Source organism: Pipistrellus kuhlii, unplaced genomic scaffold (assembly GCF_014108245.1).
Source record: "Pipistrellus kuhlii isolate mPipKuh1 unplaced genomic scaffold, mPipKuh1.p scaffold_m20_p_29, whole genome shotgun sequence".
Taxonomy (NCBI): domain Eukaryota; kingdom Metazoa; phylum Chordata; class Mammalia; order Chiroptera; family Vespertilionidae; genus Pipistrellus; species Pipistrellus kuhlii.
In genome coordinates this window covers 4,533,755-4,560,067 of record NW_023425528.1, presented here as the reverse complement: position 1 = coordinate 4,560,067, position 26,313 = coordinate 4,533,755, and the positions used below count along the sequence as shown (strand labels likewise).

Sequence of the window (26,313 nt, the reverse complement as noted above, 5' to 3'; positions counted from 1 at the left end):
TTATCAACATTATCCCAGAGATACCCCATAATTTCCTTGACTAAATGGGCAGTACTCTGGAGGGGGAAGCAGTGAGGGCCATTGCAGCTTGTGACATGGATGACATGAATAAATGCAACTGAGACATATTCATACTCTATATGAACCTGTAATTCACCAGGGACTGTTATTACTGCACCCAGGAGTGATAAATGAGAAGAGTCCAATCTAGCAAGACTCGAAAGGATCAAAAGAAAATGAAGCTCCAGTCTTCAAAATTACATGTATTTCCTTTATTAAACTGAGATTATAACACACACACACACACACACACACACACACACACACACATCTGGGGGTTGTGAATCAATACCAAGGTCATATACTTGAACAATACATGTTAAAAATAGATTTTTTGGGGGGAAGGGCTTTCTTTTATCAAACACAAGACCATTCTAATTCTTGCTTTAAATACGATGTCACTTGGCTCAGAAATCCAAGGTAGTGTCTATTAAGGGCTTTAGAAGATTAAAGCTAGTGAAAATGAGGACATATTGCGTGATTTGGGTTGCTTTGTTTGTGAAAATTGTTACAGAATAAAACCTTCAAATTTGACTCAAGTGTGTATTTTACAGTGACAAAAGACAAACACTTTATTGATTACTCTGTTGGACAGCTCCGTCAATCTAGCTTGAAGCCCTTCTTCCAGTTTGCCGTGACTTTCCTTTATTTTAAGATTTATATTAGGATGTCCAATCTTTCAATTCTCAGGAAAAGCCTAGGATTAACCTCTGCCTGACCATTTAGCACATGATCAAATAATCCAAGCCTCATCATCATTGTTTTCCAAGGTCAATTCGTTACGTAGAAAAACATTGGAGTTTAACCCTGAGACCTAAATCTAATAGCCATATAGACACATATAAGTATCTTATAAGTAACTGGCCCTAAATTACTTGACCTTACTTTGGAAACAACAGCTATTTGCAAGAATGTGCTCTCATACAAGGGAAGTCCTCATGCTCCTTTGTCTAGGAACACAAGAAACCTAGAAGCAGTGAAGTGGAGGCGGAGCACACTCACACAAGTCATTGAATGTGCTATTTCTGCTTCCTTGTTGGCTGTTTCATAATTGATTTCCCTAGGGAACTGCCTGCTCTAAACACACCTTTGCTCAGGGAATGGAGGGAGTGAGGAGTGAAGACTGGAGAGTGGGGGAGAGGTTGGGCAGGAGCATTTTCATTATCACCACTTCTTGAGGCTGTCCTTGAAAGCATTGTGTTTAGGTTAAACTGATCTCATGTGTCATATCAAATTAAAAGTGGGGGTAGGAAGGCATCATCAATATAATTTATTTGATAAAGTAAAGTAGAATGCACCTCAAGATCTATTTTCTAAATGACTACCAAAAAATACTTTATGAATGAGCAAGTTTTGGTAAGAGCTCAGCCCCTGTTTTTGGTTGTCTACACAGGTTGTCAGAATTTTCAGCAATCTAGTCATAAAACTCAATTGCAAAACCAAAATGTAGAGAGGATTTAAAAGGGTCTAGGTAGAGTTAGTTCCTATTCTAGTAAGAATAGTCCTTATTAAAATACCAGGAATACATATAGCTTTATATATATATATATATATATATATATATATATATATATATATATATATATATATATATATATTTCTCTCAATGACCTCAGCCTTAGGGACACACCCTGAAATGGGCTTTTTAGAAGCAACAGCTGGGCAATGACCACTTACCTGAAATGGGCTTTTTAGAAGCAACAGCTGGGCAATGACCATTCACAAAGCATAATCCTTTGTGAACATATTCAAGAAGTCCTACTTTTACGATGTATATTTCCAGAGTTGCAATTCACAAATAGTCTCTTAGCAGTTCAAATGATATTTGAGTATATTTTCTTTCTGTTAATCCAATCAAACTTATTTCCTTAATGATTTCATTGTCTGCCTTGATAGTATACTTAAAGTTAAATATTAAGATCTAGAGTAAATGACACATAATTAAGGTTTTCCTTTGTAAACCCTCATGGATAAGCACAATGCATTATCACCACTGTTTACACTTGAACCCCAGCAGAGACTGAAGGCCATGAATAGTAATCACTAACAGTTCTGTTGATGCTTATAGAATCAGAAGCTTGAGAATCAACATGCTGTTTGACAAATATATTTCCCAATTTCTTTAATTGAATTCCAGAAAATGTAACCATTACCAATGATGCCACCTCCCACCAAAGGCTACCACCCACTTCTTGAATTACCTTCCTCCAGTTCATCCATGCTTCCGATTTTCCTGGATCCATCAATGGTGTAAATGTAACGCACTCCCTGAGGCAGGTTGATGTTGTCAGACAGAGATCGAGTCAGGTCAGCCAGCAATGCATCAAAGCTGCGAAAACGGTCAGAGGACACAGCGTACACAATCCCCTTGAAGTAGCGGTCCCCATTGCGGTAGAAACGTACCTTCTTGGCTTTCTTCTCATTGCTCAGTGCCTGCAAGGTTCTGGTTCGGTAGAAGCTACAATGGGCGCTGTGAGTGGGACTAGGCAGCCCATTCATCCGTGAGCCTCGCATGTTCCTGGATGCCTTATCTCTTTCGTCAAAATGTCCAAAATCAAGTTCCATATTTTAGTGGAATCTCAAATACCTGAGTATTGGAGAAAAGGGTGGGGGTGAAAAGAAGAAAGAAAAAGGAGTTGGGGAGAAAAAAAATCAAATATTAGCCAGACCCAAATCTGCAATCTGCTGCTTGTGAAAAGAATTGGTTGAAAAAGCCAGTGACCCATCTGCTGCTTGCCCCTGAGCTGCAGGAATATTGATCTTAATAGAGAAGAAGGAGGGGCTAAGGGGCTGCTGGTGGTTGTGGGGGTTGGGGTGAGAGATAGAGAGAGGCACTTTTGGCATTGTGCCAAACAGAGAAGTAGGGGGGGATTTTGAAATAGCTTAAAATATTGGGACCTGCTGACACTGGCTCCTATCAAATTGTAACTTCAGGCTAAATACATTAAAACCAGCATCTGTTTCCTCACACATGCTCGCATGACTAACAGTTGTAAATCAATCCGTAGCCTAACAAAATTCCCCTTGAAGAGAACAGAAGGAGGTAGCCAAGGTTAGCATCTCTAGCTTAGGAAACAATTTTTGCCTCTCAGTAAAATGACTTCGAAGGGGAGTGTTTTAATTTTATTCCAAACTCTCTTTCTTATTCAAATGTGTGCATACCCTCCCCCAAGAATAAGCCTTGAGTAAGAGTCTCCTCTAAAGGGGCAGCCTCTAGGGAATAGCCAGTGTCTTTGTGCTATTCATCAAACCCTTTCCCCACCAAGCTGGTACAACTATACAACATTCATAAGAAATAAGCTGGGGGGGTGGGGGGAATAGAAAATTCGGTTAACAATTTATTAGGTTTGCTTCCCTCTGGTTCCATTTAGTAACAAAATCCTCTTCTATTTTTTTAGATGCTTTATCCCCCTTCCCACCAATGCAACCCCACCTCTTAACAGAATAATTTAAGTGTTTAAAAGGTTCCCAAATGAATCTGTGAACAGCATATGGGGTCTTTAGAAGCAAGCACACCTTTCATTGTTCTGCAGTTCTACCCTGACTGAAGGGACATTTTGCCTTCACAGCAGGCAATTCATCTCAGACCTATCTATTGCTCAGGTGTGTTAAAAGAGGAGGAAAAGATGGTCATCTGCCAGATTTGCTTTCCCCCTTATGTTGAACAACAACAAAGAAAATAAAAACATGACATCAAATTCAACAGAAGTCTCAAAAGCTAGCAAAGGTAGTAACAGCTTAGAAAACAAACTATTAACATGCATCTCACATATGGGAATAAAAGGACTCACAAAGCAAACAGGGCTCAGCTGCTACACACTGCCACATTGAGATATTTGCAAGGGACCAGAAGGATATGAGATAAAGGAGGACTGGTACCTAGTAGGTTTGCCAGGCTCAATCCCCTTTTTCTTCCAGTGCCACCATGACCTGTGCTGAGCTCAGCATTGTCTGTCAGACAACCTGCAGTGGTAGAAACCCCACCTCCTCAAGACAAGTAGTAAGCATTTCCCCAGGCATGCTAGCAATGCTTTGCTCTGTTGTTAGGGGTGGTATTATTCTAAATAAACATCACAGTGAAAACAAAGGAACATCAAACTCACTTTTTCAAATGGAAATTCCAGGTAGAGGCTTATGAAACAAATCCAAGAATAAGACAGGGGGCAAAAAGAGACACACAGAGAGACAGGGGGATAAAGAAAAAGGGAAAGAGAACTTTGCCTTGTGCTTTTCCCGTTTGACATCTGTTACATTCTTCCTGAAAATAACTCGAAAGCCCCACTCACCGGTTTTCTGCTGGTTGGGTGGAGATGCTGAGAGAAAGAAAACCAATCTCTCTGTGCCTTTGTTGTCTGAGCTCCAAGCAAGAAATTCCTGCCAGGGTGGATAGATGCCTTCTAGGTCCTAGTGCCTTGCCCAGCATCTCCTCTATACTCAGGCTTAGTGAATTCCCCCAACCTCATATGATTAATTGCATGGTGTGTTGTTTTTTTTCTCAATTTACAGCCTGCATTAACAACTAGAAAGGTTTCATTTATAACCAACAGGAAATTGCAGGGTAGCAAAAAGATTGCACAGCCAAGTTTAGAATGCTCTAATGAGCAATGTGTTAGCCTTTTCTTTTACCGAATTGATAATTTCCCTTGGCCAAAATCTTGACTTAATCTGCCTGGGGGCTGGACACAGTCAAACCAGGCTTCCTAGAAATTGTTGATCTCTTCCTTTGAACTTCTTGAGAGATAACAATTAAATTGGCAAGTTCTTTAAGGAATTTTAGTATGTTCATCCAACAACTGGGTATTTTTTTTTTTTTTAATGAGGACGATGGAATAGACTAAGAGGGAGTAGGAATCAGACAAGACAAGGGAAAAGAGTTCCACATTTCATGGAGGATGGAGTTGAAAAGGGCCCCAAAGACCTTTTAGCTTTGGTTAATGGGATCTGTGAAATTTACCTTTGAGAGTTTGAAACTTCGGACTCAACCCAGAGATCTTTCTATGTGAACGTCTGATGGCTACAAGATAAATATTAACAGCTTTCTCCTCAAATGACCTATTTGTTACTAATTGGCTACTTTATATCAGATGTATTAAAAAGAGCAAGGAAGCATCCAAATTGAATTTATTAAATCTAGCCAAACTATAAGACAAAAGAAGAGAAAGATGAAAGTGGGGTGGGTTACCATTTTCACAACTAAGGCTGCATGTATTAATATTTAACAGTCTTGAACTATCATGGTTCCATTTTTACTTGGATTACCAGGAAGCTCAGAGACATTAGTATGCTCAGTAATTATGTTATATTATATCTGATTCCAAGTATAAGTAACCCTTTTTTTCATATATAGCTACTAAGGGTTTACAGTTAACCACTTTCTGTGCATGTGTTTTACTGTAAGCTATCTAAAAGTTGGATAAAAAATATATGATTTTTCTTCTCTGGAAGGTGTTGGCTTAGCAATGCCTAAATTATCTATGTTAGCTGGGTGGTCAGCCTCAAGTGTGCAACCAGTATAGCCAAGTCCTCCTTACTGCTGCACTCCTCATTTCTAAATAAGTTCCTTAGGGAACTGCCTGTGTCTTTTTTCATTTGTTTCTGCCTTAAATTGTAGTAACCTCTTGAAAAATTAAGGTTATTCAGGTCAGATGCACAAAAATATTAAGAAAGGGGAATAGGGAAATATGGAAATTCCAATCAATGGTTGCAACATCCTTGTCCAGCAAGGCCAATATCTTAATTTTTTCTTGCATCATAAGCATTCTGTAAATATAAGCAATTCATTTTGCATCAAAACTAAAAATACTTTTCTTTCCAGTGAGGATGCAAAAATAGATAGATTTTTAAAACTTAAAAAAAGGGGGATTCAGAATAGATATTAGAGAAAATATCCTCATGGTATAGGATTTGCAACACTACAGTGGAAGCTGCAAACTGTTTCTAAAAGTTAATCTAGAATAGATGGCTTTGTTTGTTTTATACATACCAGAGAGCAGGGGGTAAACAAAATCAATGTTTCCCAGTGTGAGGTATGTGGATGTTAATAGGTGTTCTTTGTTGTCTGAGCTCCAAGGAAAAGGGTTCTGTGTTCAAAAGCCTTTAAACGGTGATGGGCTACACAAAATTGGTTTTCTTTATCATGAAATTTCTCAGGGCCTTTAAGATTCTTAAAATATGACACAAATCTCCATAAAGAAAACTGAGCATAAAGACTTTACCAGGCTTTTTTTTTTTAAAGCTCAGAACCCACCACCTTTTGTCCCAAGCATCTCATGGACTAATGTTCTGTGGAAAAAAAAACTTTTGCAAAGCCTGGAATAGATCATTTTGATACTGGGGAATGGCATTAATGAGAATAGAGCCACAGTTGCTTAACAATTAGTCAGTCATCTTACTAACTACTGATGAGAAGTTTTCTTACAGACCCTGGGAAACTGGAGGATGAAACAAGGCTTTAAAAAAATAAGATGCCTTTATGGATCCATTATTCAGAAAAGAAAAGACATTTTGAGAACAGACCAAGGACAGGACACACTTTGATTTGGTTGCTGTACCTGGACCCTGACCTCCTCCAGGAATTTTTCTCAGGAGTGATGACCATTCTCCAGTCCCAGGAACAGGCTGAGCAGTTTTTAACATCATAGAATAATAGCCACCTTGTTATTGAACTCCTAAAAGCCAGATTGCAGACTATACTCTCCCCCTTCCCTGTTACACTTGCTGCTAATCTTCTATTCATGTGTGTATATAATCAGCCATCTTGTGAGGGGTATCAGAGTAGACTTTCCAGAATGACTGACTGCTCTACCCATACTGCCGGCATCATTGGAATAAACACTCATATATGATTCAACCCCATCTCTGCCTAATTTAGCTCAAGTAGTGACTGGTGGTCTCGGACCCATTGTGTCTGGTTTCAATCTCACAAACATTTATTTTTCTCTAAGAACTCTCAGCTACTCACTAAGATATTTTCTCTATCATCTTCAGAGAAGGATCACTGGCAGAAGAGAGGTATTAGGCATGAGTTCAGGGGGAAAGTACTTCTTTGTGTATGGAAGTCAACATTGATGATCAAGGAAATTCACAAATATTAGTTATTGTGAAACATCTGTTATTGTGATGATTGAATCAGTAAACATATGTAATATTTTACTTATTTAGTAAACTAGTAGCTTGGTGCACAAAACTTGTGCATGGGGAGGGAGGGATCCTTCAACCCATCCTGCACCTTCTCCAATCTGGGACCCCTCGAAGGATGTCCTACTGCTGGTTTACAGGAATTGGGCCTAAACTGGCAGTCGGACATCCCTCTCACAATCTGGGACTGCTGGCTCCTAACTAGTCACCTGCTTGCCTGCCTGCCTGATTGCCCCTAACCACTCTGCTTGCCAGCCTGCTCGCCCCCCAACTGCCCACCTCCGCCAGCCTACTTGCCCCCAAATGCCCCCCCCCCGGGCAGCCTTATAATCCCCAACTGACCCCTGCTGGCCCCAAACTGCCCCCCACTGTCCTGATCACCCCAGTTAACCCCCACTGATGGCCTGCTTGCCCCCATTGCCCCACCACCACCACCAGCCTGATCACCCACAACTGCCCTCTCCTCTTGGCCTTTAACTGCCTCTACCTCAGCCCGTAACCACGGCTTTTTCCAGAACTTCCAGAAGGTCTCCTGGAAGGACTCCCAGTCTAATTAGCATATTACCCTTTTATTAGTATAGATAAAGGCCTGGTGCACAGGTGGGGGCCAGCTAGTTTGCCCTGAAGGGTGTCCTGGATCAGGGTGAGGGTTCCCTTGGGGCGTGGGGCAGCCTGGGTTTTCAGGCTGGCCATGCCCCCATGGGGTGAGGCTCCCTGCTGGGGTATGTGGCCAGCCTGGTTGATGGGCTGAGGTCAGTTTTCAAGCTGGCCACACACCCTTCAGAATGGAGGTTCCTTCTGAGGTGCCTGGCCAATCTGGGTGAGGGGATGATGGCTGTTTGCAGACTGGTCATGCCTCCCAGTGGGGACCCTCACCCTATGAGGGCATGGTCAGCCTGGGTGAGAGGTTGAGGACTGTTTGCAGGCTGGCCACATCCCTTTCAGGGTGGGGGGTCCCTGCTGGGGTGCCTAGCCAGCCGGGGTGAGGGGCTGATGGCTGTTTGCAGGCTGGCCACGCCCCTAAGCAGGGACTCTTACTCCATGGAGGTGTGGCCAGCCTGGATAAGGAGCTGAGGGCCATTTTCAGGCTGGTTACACACCCCCATGACCCAGGCTCTCAGCCCCTCCTTGAGCGAAGGCCAGGGTACGCTGGAAACCTGGGTCATTCCCAGCAACCCAGGCTCCCAGCCAATCCTTCAGCAGTGGCCAGGGTGGGTGGGAAGCTTGGCTTCCTCTGTCACCAGGGACAACCCAAGCCTCCTCCTTGCTCCAGCTCCATGGCCACTGCCATCTTTGTTGGGTTAATTTGCATACACACTCCTGATTGACTGGTGGGCATAGCAGAGTGACAGTCAATTTGCATGTTTCTCTTTTATTATTGTAGATAGTATGTGTGTTGCTTTATTATCCTCCAAATTTTCACATGCCAACGCCAACTCCATCACTTCTATCAAGTCTTTATTCAAATATCAACTTCATAATGTAATGAAACTAGACAATCCTATTTAAAGTTACAATCATTCTTCCCAATGCAGCACTCCCAATTTCCCTTATACTGCTCAGTTTCTTTCCATAACACTTGTCACCTTCCAATATACTACATAAAATACCTATTTATCATGTTTATTATATATCCATCTAAAGTAGAATACAAATTCAACAAGGGCAACAGATTTAATGAAATATAATTTAAAATTAGCAATAATTTTATTTGTCTTAATACTGTATTCAAAGTGCCTAGAACAATGTTTAGAAAATAGATGGTATAGATATTTGTTTAATGGGCTAAAGTAAGGAAAGCATGGAATATTCAACAGATGAAATTGGGATTAACTTTCATATGGAAAAAATTAAATTAGATCATCTCACATGGTACATAATAATAAACTTCAGATATTTTAAAGACTTGATTATAAAGAACAGAACTTTAAAATTATTAGAAGGAAATCTAGGAGACTCTCTTTAAATTCTTGTGATAAAAAAAACAACACAACCTTCACCAAGAGGCAAAAAGCAGAAATCTTATAGAAAAACTAGAGACCCGGTGCACGAATTCATGCACAGGTTGGGTTTGGCCCACCTGCCTTGATTAGGGTGGGGGGAGACTGAACAGGGGTGGAGCTGGCCAGGAGGAGAGGCCATGGGCAGTTAGCCAGCTGGCCCTGCCCCCTGATCAAACTCCTGGTCAAGGGGATAATTTGCATATTAGCCTGTTATTATATAGGATAATGGTAAATTTGATTATAGGAGAATTTAAAGCCTCTGAAGACAAAAGATAGCATCGAAACATTAAAAGATAAGTAGTAGATTGAGGAAATATATTTGAATCTTATCTAACTGATAAAGGATTAATGTCTTTACATATATATGTATATATATGTATATACATATACATGTGTATATATATATGTATATATATATATATATACATATACATGTATATGTATGTATATATATAAAGTTATACCATTAACAATAAAAAGGCAAAACTCCAATAGGAAAAATGAGCATATAATATGTCCATTTTGTTCATAGAAGAGGAAACCCAAAAGGCCAATAAACATGTAAAAATACACTCAACCTCACACTTAACTAGAAAAATCCAAGTAAAAACAGAAATTACCTATTTGACAAACATTAGGTTGATAGAAATTTTTAAGTATGGTATACCAAATATAGGCAAAGACAAAAAAAAAGCTGAAATTTTTATACAATGTTGGAGGAAACATAAATTGGTTCCATTTTGAACAGTAATTTTTTAGTAACTAGTAAAGTTGAAAATTTATATCAACTTATGACCCTAAAATTTCATTTCTAAATATGCATCTTCGGAAAATTCTCATGCCTGTGATCAAGAAGAAATCTACAAGGATATTCATAAAAGCATTATTTTAAATGTTGAAAATGAAAATAAGCCAAATTTCCATCATTGGTATAGCAAATTGGATTAGTAGTTATTAATACATGAAATAATATATAAAATAAATGAGTGTTATGTGTGAATGGTGGTTCATAGATTTCTATACAGTCATAGTTTTTATTTCTCTGGAAATAAATGGTGAGAAATACAATTGCTGAGTCATACCACAATTGTATTGTACATTTAGGGTTTTTTTGTTTGTTTGTTTGTTTGTTTGTTTGTTTTTGGAGGGGAAGTTGTTGGCACAGTATTTTACTTTATTTTATTTTATTTTTAATTAAATCTTAATTGTTGAAAGTATTAAAAATGTCCCCCTTATCCCCCCTTTGATTGTTTATTGTGCATCTTGGCCTCCTCCCCACACTTTCACCACCATAGTTTCTGTGTCCAGGGTTATGCATATATGCATACAAGTTTTTCAATTGATCCCTTCCCTCTCCGTGACCCTCCCCCATTTTCCCTCTGAGATTCCACAGTTTGTTCTATGCTTATATGTCTCTGGATCTATTTTGTCCATCAGTTTATTTTGTTCATTGGATTCCACATACGAGTGAGATCATGTAATACTTGAATTTCCGTGACAGATTTATTTTACTTAACATGATACTCTCCAAGTGTCTCCATGCTATCTCAAAGGGTATGAGACCTTTCTTTTTTTCCCTTTATTGATTAAGGTATTAAAAATGTGTCTTTATCCCCCCACCCCCCATTGCCCCACCCAACCCCAAAATCCTGCCCTCACCCTCAACCACTGTTGTCTGCATCCATTGGTTAGGCTTATATGCATGCATACAAGTCCTTTGGTTAATCTTTCCCCCTTACCACCACCCTCCCCTACCTTCACTCTGAGGTTAAAAGATCTGATCAATACTTCTCTGTCTCTAGATCTGTGTTTGTTCATCAGTTTATGTTGTATATTATAATCCACAATGAGTGAGATCATGTTGATATTCATATTTGACTGAGTCACTTATATCACTTAACATAATGCTCTCCAGTTCCATCCATGCCATTGCAAATGGTAGCAGTTCATTCTTTTTTACAGCAGCATAGTAGTCCATTGTGTAGATGTACCACAGTTTTTTAATCTAATCTGCTGATGGGAATTTAAGCTAAATACAAACTTTAGCAATGGTGAATTGTGCTGCTAGGAACATAGGGGTGCATATATTTGTTCTGATTGGTGTTTCTAGTTTCTTAGGATATATTCCTAGAAGTGGGATCACTAGGTCAAATGCGAGTTCCATTTTCAGGTTTTTGAAGAAACTTCATACTGTTGTTCTCCACAGTGGCTCCACCAGCCTGCATGCCCACCAGCAGTGTGCAAGGGTTTCTTTTCCTCCGCATCCTCAACAGCACTTAATATTTATTGATTTGTAGAAGATAGCCATTCTGACAGGTGTGATATGGTACATCATTGTCATTTTGATATGCATCTCTCCAATGATTAGTGACTTTGAGCATGTTTTCATATGTCTCTTGGCCTTCCTTATGTCTTCTTTCAAAAAGTATCTATTTAGGTCCTTTCCCTTTTTTTAATTTATTTTTTATTGGGTTCTTTATCTTATTTTTGTTAAGTTGTATGAATTCACTGTAAATGTTGGAGGTTAAACCCTTAGAGGAGAAAATATTGCCAAATATGTTGCCCTTGCTATGGGTTTTCTTGTTGTTTTGTTGATGGTTTCTTTTGCTATGCAGAAGCTTTTTATTTTGATGTAGTTCCATTTGCTTATTTTCTCTTTAGTTTCCATTGCCCTAGAAGCTGTATTGGTTAAGAAATTCCTTTGGTGTATGTCTGAGATTTAGCTGCCTGGTGATTCCTCTAATATTTTTATGGTTTCCTGAGTTACATTTAAGTATTTAATCCATTTTAAGTTTATTTCTGTTATGGTGTAAGTTGGTCTAGTTTCTTTACTTCTCTCTCTCTCTCTCTCTCTCTCTCTCTCTCTCTCTCTCTCTCTTTTTTTTTTTTTTTTTTTGCATGTGTCTGACCAAATTTCCCAGCACCATTTATTGACAAGAATGTCTTGACTCCATTGTATGTCCATGCCTCCTTTGTCAAATATTAATTGAGCATAGTGGTTTGGGTTGATTTCTGGGTTCTCTATTCTATTCCACTGGTTTGTCTATTCTTGTGCCAGGATCAGGCAGTTTGAGAACAGTGGCTTTGTAATACATCTTGATATCTGGTACTGAGAACCCTCCTACTTTGTTCTACTTTCTCAGAAACTCTACAGCTATTCAAGGTCTTTATTTTTATTCCAGATGAAATTTTGGAGAGTTCTTTCTAGGTCTATGAAATATGCTGTTGTTATTTTACTGGGGAGTGCATTAAACTATAGATTGCTTTGAGTAGAATGGACATTTTAATGATGTTAATTCTACCAATCCATGGACATAGTATGTTCTTCCATTTGTTTATTTCTTCATCTATTTCTTTTTTCAACATCCTGTAGTTTTCTGAGTACAGGTCTTTTAACTCCTTAGTTAGGTTTATTCCTGTGTATTGTGTGTGTGTGTGTGTGTGTGTGTGTGTGTGTGTGTGTGTGTGCGTGCGCGCGAGCAATGGTAAATGGGACTCTTTTTTTTAAATCTCTCTTTTTATAAGTTCACTACTGGTATATAAAAATGCCATATGTTTATTGGTGTTAATTTTGTATCTTGCTACAATGCCAAATATTTTTATTAAGTCTAATAATTTCTGAGGGAGTTTTTAGGGTTTTCTATGTACATGTCATCTGTAAATAATGACAATTTTATTTCTTCTTTTCCAATTGGGATGTCTTTTATTTCTTCATCTGTCTGATTGCTTTGGCTAGCACTTCCAGTACTATGTAGAAGAGGAGTGGTGAAAGTGGACATCTCTGTCTCATTCCTTTTTTTTAATGGAAATGGTTTTACTTTTTTGCCCATTAAGTATGATGTTGGCTGTAGGTTTATCATATAGGGCTTTTATTATGTTTAGATATGACCCTTCTATTCCCACCTTGCTGAGAGTTTTTATCAAGAAGGGGTGTTGGATTTTGTGAAATGCTTTTTCTGCATCAATTGATATGATTATGTGCTTTTTATCTCTCTATCAGTTTATGTGATGTATTACCTTTATTGATTTGCAGATGTTGTATCATCCTTGCATCCCTGTAATAATTCCCATTTGGTCATTGTTTGTGATCTTTCTAATGTAATGCTGGATCCAGTTTGCTAGAATTTTGAGGATTTTAGCAACTGTTCATCAGGGATATTGGTCTGTAATTCTCTTCCATTGTAGTCTCTTCATCTAGTTTTGGGGTTAGGGTTATCCTGGCTTTATAGAAAGAACTCGTGGAAAGAAACCAAGATGGTGGCATAGGTAAACACCTGAACTGCTGCCTCACACAGCAATTTCAAAACTACAACTAAAAGACAAAATGGACATCATCCAGAACCACAGGAAGGCTGTCTGAGTGGAAATTCTACAAATAGAAGGGAAAAGAAAAGCACACTGAGACTCACAAGAGCTGCGGAAATAAAGGCAGAGGTACAGAGTCATGCAGCTGGCTTTATCCACCAGGAGGGAGACAAAAGCTACCAACTGCTCTGAATTCCAGTTCTGGGTGAGACTCTGAAAGGGCAGGGCGGGGCGAGGATGAGCTCCCAACTCCGCCCCATACCCCTGGACTGGGAGAAATTCGCTCTCTTCCGCCATGCTGCCAGCATGAGTCGGGGAGCCTATGCTAGCATGGTGAAGGCTCTTTTGCTTATTGCATTGGACTTGGCTCCCTGGTGGTCCTTGGGGATCACGAAGTCTGGGCATAACAGATGGGGGAATTCGTCCGGGATCCCCAGGACCATTAGGGAAAACCCGATCCGGAGAGTCTGACTGGCCGCCGTAGGTGTGTGCGCCCTCTGGAGGGACATAAAACCCCTCATGGAATTGGTGCCCGAAGACGCCTGGTGGACGCACCATGAAGGCTACGGGCAGGAGGATCAGAAGACGTTCTGACCTCCCGGGAGGGCCCAAGAGGGACCCTCATATGGGGAGAGGAATGGCGTGAGCCGTTGCCTCACCTGCGGAAAGTGAGCCTTTCCCAGGTCTGAGTTTGGTATCTGTGGGCGACATGGCGCCCCAAGATGGAGCCGGCGAAGTGTGGCTGGCGTGGCGGTGCGGGGCCTCCTGGTGGCGTTGGGTCGGAGGGGGGGCTCCCGCGGGGCTCAGTCTGTGTGTCGGAGCGCGGCTGGGCAGTGGTGGCCTCGCTCAGGGAGCAGGCACCTGGGTTAATTTGCTGGCTGCCTAGAGAAGGGGAGGTGGAGCCGGGAAGCCGCTGGGGCGACCTGCGCTTTCTCCTCGGGCCGCCTGAGTAGCATGGCTGGGGCTGCGGCCGAAGCAGCCTCACTCAGGGGGCCTGGGCCCGAGGGGCCTGGGCCTGGTGAAGGCATCTGGCGTGGTGACATCCGGTAACGGAGAAGAGCTCAAGGGCAAATCTCTGTGCTCAGTAAAGTGAAAGGCCAGTTCAAAACGAGTGCGCATAGTTTTGGGCTGTGCTTAAAAACACTTTTCTAGGTACAGAATAAGTTTTTAAAGTGGTGGAGATAACTGGGAGATAAATTAAAACTGGTTTCCCAAGTCATTGTAAGCAGCTTTTGAAATTCCCCGCCATGAGGCGGAAACTAGATGGTAATGACTGAGAGTCTTCAGCTAAGAATGTGTTCATTTGCATTTGAATGCTACTCCAGCAGCAGGAAGTGGCAGGTGATTGGTGGTGAAGCAGCCCACAATGGTTAGTCTTCCTTGTCATTGGTATCAGCTAAGCAGAATCATATAGCTACTTAAGTATGAATTGTGATTGACCTATGATTTTCTGACATTGTCTTAAATCTTAGTAAACTGCCTCTGGTGGAGGCCGGAGAGCGCAAGACTATTAGTTCTCCTACAAAGAGATTATTCAGTGCTTTGTTTGAACTTCAGAAAAAAAATTTTGAGATCTGAAAAAAACTATGATTAGATGTATTGCTGAAACTTTACCCTAAGTAAGTAGGATATACTAAAAATGTAATGTTATTAATCTAAGAAATGCCAAATTTATTTGACTTGCCAGCTTTAAAAGTTCAAAGTATAAGTTGAATTAGGAAAAGTTAATTGCAGTAACTAGATGCCTAGAATATGGCAGGCTAACTGTATTATATGAGTTAAGAATAAGCAGTAATGATCAAAGATCTCAAGGATTGATTTATTCTCATTTGTCAGATGAAAAAGTATGTAATGCTTACACTTAAAAAATTATTTTAAGTCAGTGATGCAGTATTTTTTTTAAGTCAGTTTTTCTAAAGTAATGTTTTAGATTTGATTTGTTTTGTTTTGCTTTTCTCATATGCCATTGTTGTTGAATTTGGGCTTGTACCTGCATCTTATATTTTGTTTAAACTTTGGGAATCATTTTTTTGTTTCAGTCATGTATATCTACTTTATAGGTTTAAGTAGACTTCATCACAAAGGTTTATAATTTATTTAGAATTGTGTTAAAACAATGTGAAAACAATTATTTGTATGATTTAACCCCCTGCGACTGCTTGGACAATTTTCACCGATGTTCTGCAGGGGGGAGTAGAGGAGGCTTAGAAAAGCAGATAGATCTGTATCTATAGGAAAAATGTGGCATTTTAAATTTTAAACAGCTGGAGGCCTGGGAACAGGTACTGGACCTGCTTCCTCCTCCCTTGCCTTTTCTTTAAAATTTGAGGCATGGTTATGTATTTTTGGAAGATAAGATTTTTATAAAAATTATAAAGAGTATGTCCTGACAGGTTAGCTAGGAGAGGCAAGCCTTTTAGTTTCCTGGTGGGCATGGGGGCACCGTATTTAGTCTTGAGAGAGCCAATAGGACCCGTACATCAGCCCAGGAAGCCACCGGACAAACTGCCTGTTTTCCTTGGACATCAAGAAGGACTGTGGTCCTCGGAAGGAACACATACTGGGGGAATGCAGCTGTTGAACTGGTCCAAAGTGGAACAACGGATCTTTGAGGAGCTAAAGAAGGCTCTCATCTCAGCAGGTGCCCTAGCCTTGCTGGACGACGCGGAGCCTTTCCACCTCTACGTGAGTGAGGTAAGAGACATTGCCAAAGGGGTTCTCACTCAGACTCTAGGTCCCTGGAAGGGACCTGTTGCCTATCTGTCTAAGAGACTGGACCCTGTGGCAGCAGGGTGGCCAGCGTGCTTCCAGGCAGTGGCAGCCACAGCATTACTGGTGAAGGAGGCAGATAAGCGGACTCTGGACCAGGAGCTAACCTGGATGGGCCAGGCTTTTCTCCTGGACCAGCCCTGTGTCCAGATTCATAAAACTCTGGCCATCAACCCTGCCAGCCTGCTTCCAGATGATGATGAGGAACCCATTCATGACTGCACAGAGGTAACAGACGACAAGGTACTGTTCACGGATGGGAGCAGTTACGTTCAGGATGGGACCTGATATACAGGGGCAGTGGTAGTCACCTTGGACCACACCATTTGGGCACAGTTCCAGAACTTTTGGCCTTAACCCAGGCCCTTTGATAGAGACACTGTGCCATCCACAAAGAAAAGAGGGTTACCAACTGCAGCCAGAAGGAATTGGCTGACCAGAAGCAAGCCACTGAAGGACCAGATGGTTGATGGACCCTCCAGATGACAAGACTGTTGGTCCCAGAGGCTCTAGGTCAGAGTTGCCCGGTGACACCAGGTTAAGTGTCACCAAGACTTCTGAACTTCTGTGAGGCAAGAGTTGCTAGAAGTACTGTCTGTGCACAGGTAAATGCTAAGCAAGGTAAGGGGATCCCCCCTGGGAATTCAGGTCCCAGGGAACCTCCCCAGGAGAGCATTGGTAGGTAGATTTCATAGATTAAACCACCAGCATTAAGGTCTAGTTTTTATAGACACTTCAGATTAGGTTGAGGTATACCCCACTATCAGATAACAGCCCCACCTTGGTAGCTAAGGTATCTCAGAGTATAGCTCTAGCCTTAGGACAGGTAGGTGCGACTCGGGAGGAAGGGGGTTTAACTAAATGTGTCTTAGAATCGGTGAAAATTGGACCAACCCCCTGTCCTTTGCCCTCTTGAGGGCCAGGTGTATCCCTTACTGGGACAAGTTTCCCCTTTTTGGGAGGGGATCATGTATGGTAACCATTTCCTTGCTCAAGTCCTTACAGGCTCTGCAGTTTGCTTGTTCCAGATGCATGCCAGTGCCCACCGCAGACCCTGTAGCCCCGGAACTCAATGTGGGTAAAGAAATTTGCTGCCCAAGGACTCAAAAGGTGCTGCACTGTTATCCTGAGCATGCCCACTGCTGTTGAAGTAGATGGCACCCAGACCTGACTACATGACTCCCAGCTCCTGCATGGCCTGGATCCTGGCAACTACAGGCCAGGAAGAGAACTGGTGCCTGCAGGAGGGGAACTGGACTTCAGTGAGGACAATACTGATGGGAACTGTGGTACTAAGGGTCTTAATAACTGTATTTATTGTTTATGCTGAAAGGAAGTAGGCTGCTGAGTCAATGATTTGACTAGGCACATTAGACAAGGGGGGAATGAAAGGGCAGGGCGGGGCGAGGATGAGCTCCCAACTCCGCCCCGTACCCCTGGACTGGGAGAAATTCGCACTCTTCCGCCATGCTGCAGGCATGAGTCGGGGAGCCTATGCTAGCATGGTGAAGGCTCTTTTGCTTATTGCATCGGACTTGGCTCCCTGGTGGTCCTTGGGGATCACGAAGTCTGGGCATAACAACTCCAGGGACCCAGACTCATACAGAGAGAAACTAGACTGTCTGGAAGTGGGCAAAACTCGAAGGCGGCTTTCTCTCAGAGGTGCTTGCATCGATTACTGCAAGACTTTGAGACCTAGGTGCCTCTTAGGGCAGGGCTGACAGAAAGCCATTGCAGTTTGCTCCCCCCTGAGATTGTGCCCAACTGAGCTATTGCTGCTTGCTCCACCCTGACACTCTTCCCCATCCAAGCTAAGTGCAGAGGCTTTTGCATATGAATGGCCTAGTCCTAAACTTACCAAACAAACTGCAATTGAGTCAGAGAGACCCAGAACATCCAAAAGAAGGCCTAAGGCCCCACAGCAGCTTGCATTGTTTCACAGATGAGCCTGATCTGGGCACCACAAAAACCCAAACAAAGAAGAGGAATTTGCAGGTCTCTCCATACCTCCTGCTGGGTGGCCTCAGGCAGAGGCTAAATTAGCACCTCCTTGGAGATCCAAGAAAAAGTGTGCCCAGGGGGGGGGGGGGCATAGTGGGACTATCCAGATTACAACTCCTCAGATACATGAGGGACACACTCCTGGGGCAGACTCAGTGAGCACCAAAGCTCCACTGAAACAAGTCTTATCTCATAAGAGTGTCTCCATCACAGAAGTTCTCCCATTGTAGACACAGCTGATCCTCACAGCCAATTGGCCTGGAGGTCAATTCCTCCCAGTGATGCCAACAACAATCAAGGCTTAACTACAACAAGACTGTACATATAGCACACAAAGGGGTTCACCAAGAGTATCCACCTCAGGTAACTTGGGAGGCCAACCCACTGGGCCCTATAGGACACCTAGCACACAAAGCCAATCTATCAACTCAGGGAAGCATGCAAAATGCAGAAACAAAGAAACAGGTCACAAATGAATGACCCACGTCATAACAAGTTACTCACACAAAATGAAAGTGAAGGGATGAAAAAATATCTTTCAGGCAAATGGAAAGGAAAAAATAGCTGGGGGTAGCAATACTTATACCTGACAAAATAGACCTCAAAGTGAAGGACATAACAAGAGATACAGAAGGCCATTTCATAATGCTAAAGGGATCGATAAAACAAGAGGATATAAACCTGATAAATATATATGCATCCCATGCAGGAGCACCCAAATACATTAAAAAAATCCTGAAAGACATATAGGGAGAGATCGACGACAATATAACCATAATAGGAGACTTTAATACACCACTGACATAACTGGATAAATCCTCTAGACAAAATATCAACAAAGAAACAGCAATCCTAAATGACTCACTAGATCAGGTGGACTTAATTTACATCTTCAGAACATTTCCCCTCAAAGCCATGTAATAAAAGTTCTCAAGTGCACATGGGACATTTTCAAAAATAGACCAAATATTGGGTCACAAGCAAAGTCTTCCCAAATTCAAGAAGATTGAAATCATATCAAGCATTTTCCCAGACCACAATGGCATAATATTAGAAATAAACTACAATCAAAACAATAAAAAAAAACTCAAATATTTTAAAGCTCAATAGCATGCTATTAAACAGTCATTGGGATACCAAGGTGATAAAAGAAGAAATTAAAAACATCCTGGAAACTAATGACAATAAAAAAACAAGTCAAAATCTATGGGACACAAGAAATGCAGTCCTGACAGGGAAGTTTATAGATATACAGGCCTACCACACACACAAAGTAATAAATCATCTAACTCTACTACTCAAAGAATTAGAAAGAGAGCAATAAGAAAAGCCCAGAGTGAGCATAGGAAGGAGATAATAAAGATTAGAGCAGAAATAAATGGCATAGAGACCAAAATAACAATACAAAATATCAATGAAACGAACAGCTGGTCCTTTGAAAGGATAAACAAGATTGATGAACCTCTAGTGAAGCTCACTAAAAAGCAAAGAGAGAGAACCCAAATAAACAAAATCAGAAATGAAAGAGGCACTATAGCAATGGACCCTACAGAAATACAATGAATTGTTTAAAATATTATGAACAATTCTATTCTAACAAACTAGACAACCCTGAGGAAATAGGCATATTCCTAGAAAAATACAACCTTCTACAAAACTCAATCAGGAAGATTCTAAAAATCTCAATAGGCAGGTAACTATGGAAGAAATTGAAACAGTCATCAAAAAGCTTCCAGCAAACAAAACCACAGAGCCAGATGGCTTCACAGGAGAGTTTTACCAAACATTCAAGGAAGAACTTAAACCTATCCTCCTCAGACTATTTCAAAAAATCAAGAGGACAGAACACTTCCAAACTCTATGAAGCCAGCATTATCCTGATCCCAACACCAGATAAAAACAACACAATGAAAGAGAATTACAGGCCAATATCCGTCAGGAACATAGATGCAACATTTCTCATAAAAATTCTAGCAAATCAGATCCAGCAGTACATCAGAAAGATCATACAACATGACCAAGTAGGATTTATCCCGGGTATGCAATGATGGTACAATATCTGCAAATCAATAAACATGATACATCACATAAACAAATTGAGAGATAAAAATCACAGTTATATCAATTGATGTGGAAAAAAGCATTTGACAAAATCCAACACCCTTTCTTGATAAAAACTCTCAGCAAGGTAGGAATAGAAGGATCATACCTCAACATAATAAAAGCCATATATGACAAATTCACAGCCAACATAATACTCAATGGACAAAAACTAAAACAATTTCTTCTAAGAACAGCAACAAGAAAGGGATGCCCACTCTCAACACTTCTGTTTGACATAGTATTGGAAGTACTAGCCATTGCAATCAGACAAGAATAAATAAAAGGCATCCAAATTGGAAAAGGAGTAAAACTCTCCTTATTCACAGATGACAGAACACTATATTATACATTGAAAACCCTAAAGACTCCATCAAAAATTGTTAGACTTAAATGAATTTGGCAATGTAGCAGGATACAAAATTAATGCCAAGAAATCTATGGCATTTCTATACACCAATAGTGAACTTCCAGAAAGAGATACTAAAAAATAGAAATCGCACTTACCATTGCACCAAAAAAATTAAGATACCTAAGAATAAACTTAACTAAGGAGGTAAAAGACCTATACGTGGAAAACTACAGGACACTGAAAAAGGAGATAGAGGAAGACACAAATCGATGGAAGAACATACCTTGTTCGTGGATTGGTAGAATCAACAACATTAAAATGTCAATACTACCCAAAGCAATCTATAGATTTAATATACTCCCCAGTAAAATACCAACAGCATATTTCGCAGACTTAGAAAGAATTTTTGAAAAACTCATCTGAAATAAAAAAAGACCCTGAATAGCCGCAGCAATCCTGAGAAAGAAGAACAAAGAAGGTGGTATCTCAATACCAGATATCAAGCTATATTACAAAGCTACTGTTCTTAAAACAGCCTGGCACTGGCACCAGAACAGACATATAGATAATTTGAATAGAATAGAGAACCCAGAAATCGACCAACAAATTATACTCAATTAATATTTGACAAAGTAAGCAAGAGCATACAGTGAAGTCAAGATAGTCTCTTTGATAAAAAAAAATGCTGGGACATTTGGTCAGATACATTCAAAAAAAAAAAAAAAATGAAACCAGATCACCAATTACACCATACAAAAAATAAACTCAAAATGGATAAATGTCTTAAACATAAGATGGGAAAGCATGAAAATACTAGAAGAATCCACAAGCAGCAAAAATCTCAGACATATGCCAAAGCAATTTCTTCACTTATACTGCTCCTAGGGCAATGGAAACTAAAGAGGAAATAAACAAATGGGACTAAGTCAAAACAAAAAGTTTTTTCACAGCAAAGGAAACCATCAACAAAACAACAAGAAAGCCCACTGCATGGGAGAACATATTTGCCAATATTATCACTGATAAGGGTTTAACCTCCAACATTTACAGGGAACTCATACAACTGGAAGATAAACAACCCAATCAAAAAATGGGCAACGGATATAAATAGATACTTTTTGAAAGAAGATAGAAGACCAAGAGTCATATGAAAACATGCTCAAAGTCACTAATCATCAGAGAGATGTAAATCAAAACAACAATGAGATACCATCTAACACCTTTCAGAATGGTTATCATCAACAAATCAACAAACAAGTACTGGAGAGGATGTGGAGAAAAAGGAACCTTTGTACATTGCTGGTGGGCATGCAGACTGGTGCAGCCACTGTGGAGAACAGTATGGGGTTTCCTCAAAAGCCTGAAAATGGAACTCCCATTTGACCCAGTAATCCCATTTCTAGAAATATATCCTTAGAAAACAGAAACACCAATTAGAAAGGATATATGCACCCCTACGTTCGTAGCAATACAATTTACAATAGCTAATATTTGAAAACAGCCTAAGTGTCCATCATCAGATGAGTGGATTAAAAAAAATTGTGGTACATCTACACAATGGAATACTAGGCTGTGTTTAAAAAAAAAAAAAAAAAAGAGGAATTCTTACCATTCGCAACAGCATGGATGGAACTGGAGAGCATTATGTTAAGTGAAATAAGCCATTCAGTGAAAGAAAAATACCACATGATCTCACTCATCTACACTAATAAAAGAGAAAGATGCAAATTGACTGTACCTCCATGACACCCACCAACCAATCAAGAGGGAGTATGCAAATTAACCTGACAAAGATATCACAGCCCTGCCCCCCAGCCCTCTGGGCCTGTGGGAGTCGGAGAAGTTGGGGGAGACAGAAAAATTGGGTGCCAATGCCTGAGGCTGGCTGCCCCATGTTCCCAGGTCACAACTAGCTCCAGAAGCTGCCTGCCTTACGTCCGCCTGCACTCCATTGTGGGGGAGACAGAAACACTCATTTCAGCACCAGAGGCTGGCTGCAGCCTGGAAGACAAAGAAGCCACCTGCTCCATGATTCCAGGCAACAGCCAACAGGATAATCCACCTATCCTGCATTCCAGGGAAGATGGAGAAGCTGCCTGCCTGCAATCCAGGTGCCAGTACCTGTGGCTGGCTATGACCTGGTAGGCAGAGAAGCTGCCCACCCTGCAGTCCCAGGCACCAGCACCTGTGACTAGAAGAAGAAGCCATGAACCCAGCAGTTCCAGGTGCCAGCACTTGTGTCTGTGGCCCAGGTGAAGCCACCTGCCCACCATCCCCTGCGGCTGCAACCAACCCTGGCAAAACCGGCCCGGATCCTGGGTGCCTATGGCTGACCAGAGGGAGGGAAGCCTGTATCCCGATGCCTGTGGCCAGCTGTAGGAGGGAATACTAGGTCCCAGATGTGGGGCCGAGGCAGAGGTGTTTAGTGGCAATCAAGCCAGCAGGGAGCAGTTAGAAATGATCAGGCTGGCAGGCAGAATCAGTTAGGGGCAATCAGGCAGACAGTTGAGTGGTTAGGAGCCTGCAGTTCTGGATTGTGAGAGGGATGTCCAACTGCTGGTTATCCCCCGAGGGATCCCAGATTGGAGAGGGTGCAGGTTGGGCTGAGGGACCTTTTACCAACACTCACCCCCGTGCACAAATTTCTAGTTTGCGGATAATAAAGAATATTATAACCTGATTAACAAAATGATAGATAGAGGTACAGAAGCATTGAACAGACTGTCAAATTACAGTGGAAAGGCTGGGAAGTCTGGGAAGGGGGAGGAGAGGTAAGAGATCAACCAAAGGGTTCTTGTATGCATGCATATAAGCATATCCAAGGGACGCAAAATACTGGGGGGCAGTGTGAGGGCATATGCCTGGGGGTAGAGGAGGCTGGGGGAAGGTCAATGGGGGAGGGGAAGAAAGGAGACATATGTACTACCATCTGTAGTACTTTAAACAATAAAAAAAAACACACACCAAGATTCTTACACCTCCCCCCCAAAAAATTGACTAAGGAGGCAAGAGCATACAATGGAGTCAAGACAGTCTCTTCAATAAATGATGCTGGGAAATTTGGTCGAACACAGACAAAAAAAATTCAACTAGATCACCAACTTATACCATACACAAAAACAATCTCAAAATGTTTAAAGGACTTAAGTGTAAGACAAGAAACCATAAAAATCATAGAAGACTCCATAGGCAGCAAAATGTCAGACATATGTCGTAACAATATTGTTACCGATACAGCCCCTACAGTGATGGAAACTAAGGAGAAAATAAACAAATGAGACTATCAAAATAAAAAGCTTCTGCACAGCAAAAGAAACCATCAACAAAACAAGAAGAAAGCCCACTGCCTGGGAGAACATAAATATTATCATTGATAAGGGTTTAATCTCCAACATTTACAGGGAACTCATACAACTTAACAAAAGGAAGTTAAACAATCCAATCAGAAAATGAGCAAAGGACCTAAATAGACACTTTTAAAAAGAAGAGGTACTGAAAGCCAAGAGGCATATGAAAACAAGTTCAAAGTCACTAATCATCCAAGAGATGCAAGTCAAAATAACAATAAGGTATCTTCTCACACCTGTCAAAACGGCTATCATCAACAAGTCAACAAACAACAAGTGCTGGTGAGGATGTGGAAAAAAGGAACCCTTGTGCACTACTGATAGGAATGCAAACTAGTGCAGCCACTGTGGAAAACAGTATAGAGTTTCCTTAAAAAGTTAAAAAATGGTACTCACATTTGACCCAGTAATCCCACTTCTAGGACGATATCTCAAGAAACAAGAAACACCAATCAGAAGAGATATATGCACCCCTATGTTCATAGCAGCACAATTTACAATAGCTAATATTTGGAAACAGCCTAAGTGCCCAATAGCAGATGAGTGGATTAAAAACTGTGGCACATCTACACTGTGGTATACTATGCTACTATTTTAAAAAAAGGACCTTTTATCATTGATGATGCAATAAAAATAAGCAATTAATATGATAGACATTTCTTCATATAAGATATACAAAAAGCCAATAGGCCCATGAAAAGATGTTTAATATCATTAGTCATTAAAAAATGCAAATCAAATTTTAAATGAGGTACTATTTTGCACTCACTAAGATGCAAGAATCATAAAGAGAGATAATGAAAAATATTAGCATAAATGTAGAGAAATTGAAACCCTTAGGCATGGGTAATAGGAATATAAAATGTTACACAAATGTTCATAGCAGAACTATTTATAACTAGAGGCCTGGAGCACAAAATTCATGCACAGGGGGAAGGAGAGAGGGTGTCCATCAGCCCAACCTGCACCCTCTCCAATCTGGGATCCCTCAAGGGATATCCAACTGCCTGTTTAGGTCCAATCCCTCTCACAATCTAAGATTGCTACCACTCACTTGCCTACCTTCTTGACTGCCCCTAACTGCTTCTGCCTGCCAGCCTGATCACCCTCTAACCACTCCCCTGCCAGCCAGTTTGCCCCCAACTTCCTTCCTCTGTTAGCCTGGTCACCCCTTAACTGCCCTCCTCTGCAGGCTTGATTGCCCTCAACTGCCCTCTCTTGCAGGCCTGGTCTTTCCCAACTGCCCTCCCCCAGTGGCCTAATCACCCACAACTGTCCTCCCCTGCTGATCATCTTGTGATGGCCATCTTGTGTCCACATTGGGGCAGGATATTTAAACACTTTGGGGCAGTCTTTTGTGTGTTGAAGTGATGGTCAATCTGCATATTACTCTTTTATTAGACAAGATAGAGGCTTGGTGCATGGGTGGAGGGCAGCTGGTTTGCCCTGAAGGGTGTACTGGATCAGGGTTCCCTTGAGATTTGGGGCGGCCTGTACAAGGGGCCTGTGGTGGTTTTCAGGCCGGCCATGCTCCTGGGTGACCCAATCAGAGGCCTTGGTATCTGGAATTCATTTATCTTCTACAATTGAAACTTTGAAACCTGGAGTGGAGCCAAGCCTTCAGCTCGCTCAGTGCAGCAGCCATTTCTGTTGGAATTTATTTATCTTCTATAATTGAAACTTTGTAGCCTTCAGCGAAGACCTGGGCCTCCCAGGGCTACAGAAGTTTGGCTTCCTCCATCACTGGAGGAAACCTTAAGCTCCTGTTCCCTCCAGCTCTGTGGCAGCAGCTATTTCTGTTGGGATTTATTTATCTTCTATAATTGAAACTTTGTATCCTTAAGCGGAGGCCTCGGCAGGCCAGGGTGTGTGGAAAGCTTGGCTTCCTTCATCACCGGGGAAACCCAAGCCTCTCTCCTGCTCTCTCTATGGCTGCAGCCTTCTTATTTGGGTTAATTGGCATACTCACTCCTGATTGGCTGGTGGGCATGGCTTCTGGATGTGGCTTGTGGGTATAGCAGAGTGATGATTAATTTGCATATTACTCTTTTATTAGATAGGATAGCTCATCAACAAATGAATGGGTAAACAAAATGCATTATATCCATAATATGGGATATTATGCAACCATAAAAGAATTCAAGTACTAATACATGGTAAATATGGATAAACTAAGAAGATATGCTAAGTCATGGAAGCCAGAAATGAAAAACCTATATGTTGTATGTGTCCACTTATA

General features: G+C 41.2%; 1 protein-coding gene across 2 annotated transcripts in view; it reads right to left on the bottom strand.

The window, feature by feature from the left end:
* Nucleotides 1-4,432, bottom strand: part of DCX (doublecortin) — a 165,404-nt gene extending 160,972 nt beyond the window's left edge. For both annotated transcript variants that reach the window (XM_036454443.1, XM_036454445.2), the window contains exons 1-2: nt 4,347-4,432; nt 2,262-2,647 (exon numbers count right to left, since the gene is read on the bottom strand). In XM_036454443.1, the coding sequence (XP_036310336.1) occupies nt 2,262-2,625 (364 nt within the window). In that variant the 5' untranslated portion in view covers nt 2,626-2,647; nt 4,347-4,432. The remainder of the gene's footprint in view (nt 1-2,261; nt 2,648-4,346) is intronic.
* Nucleotides 4,433-26,313: the final 21,881 nt, after the last annotated feature.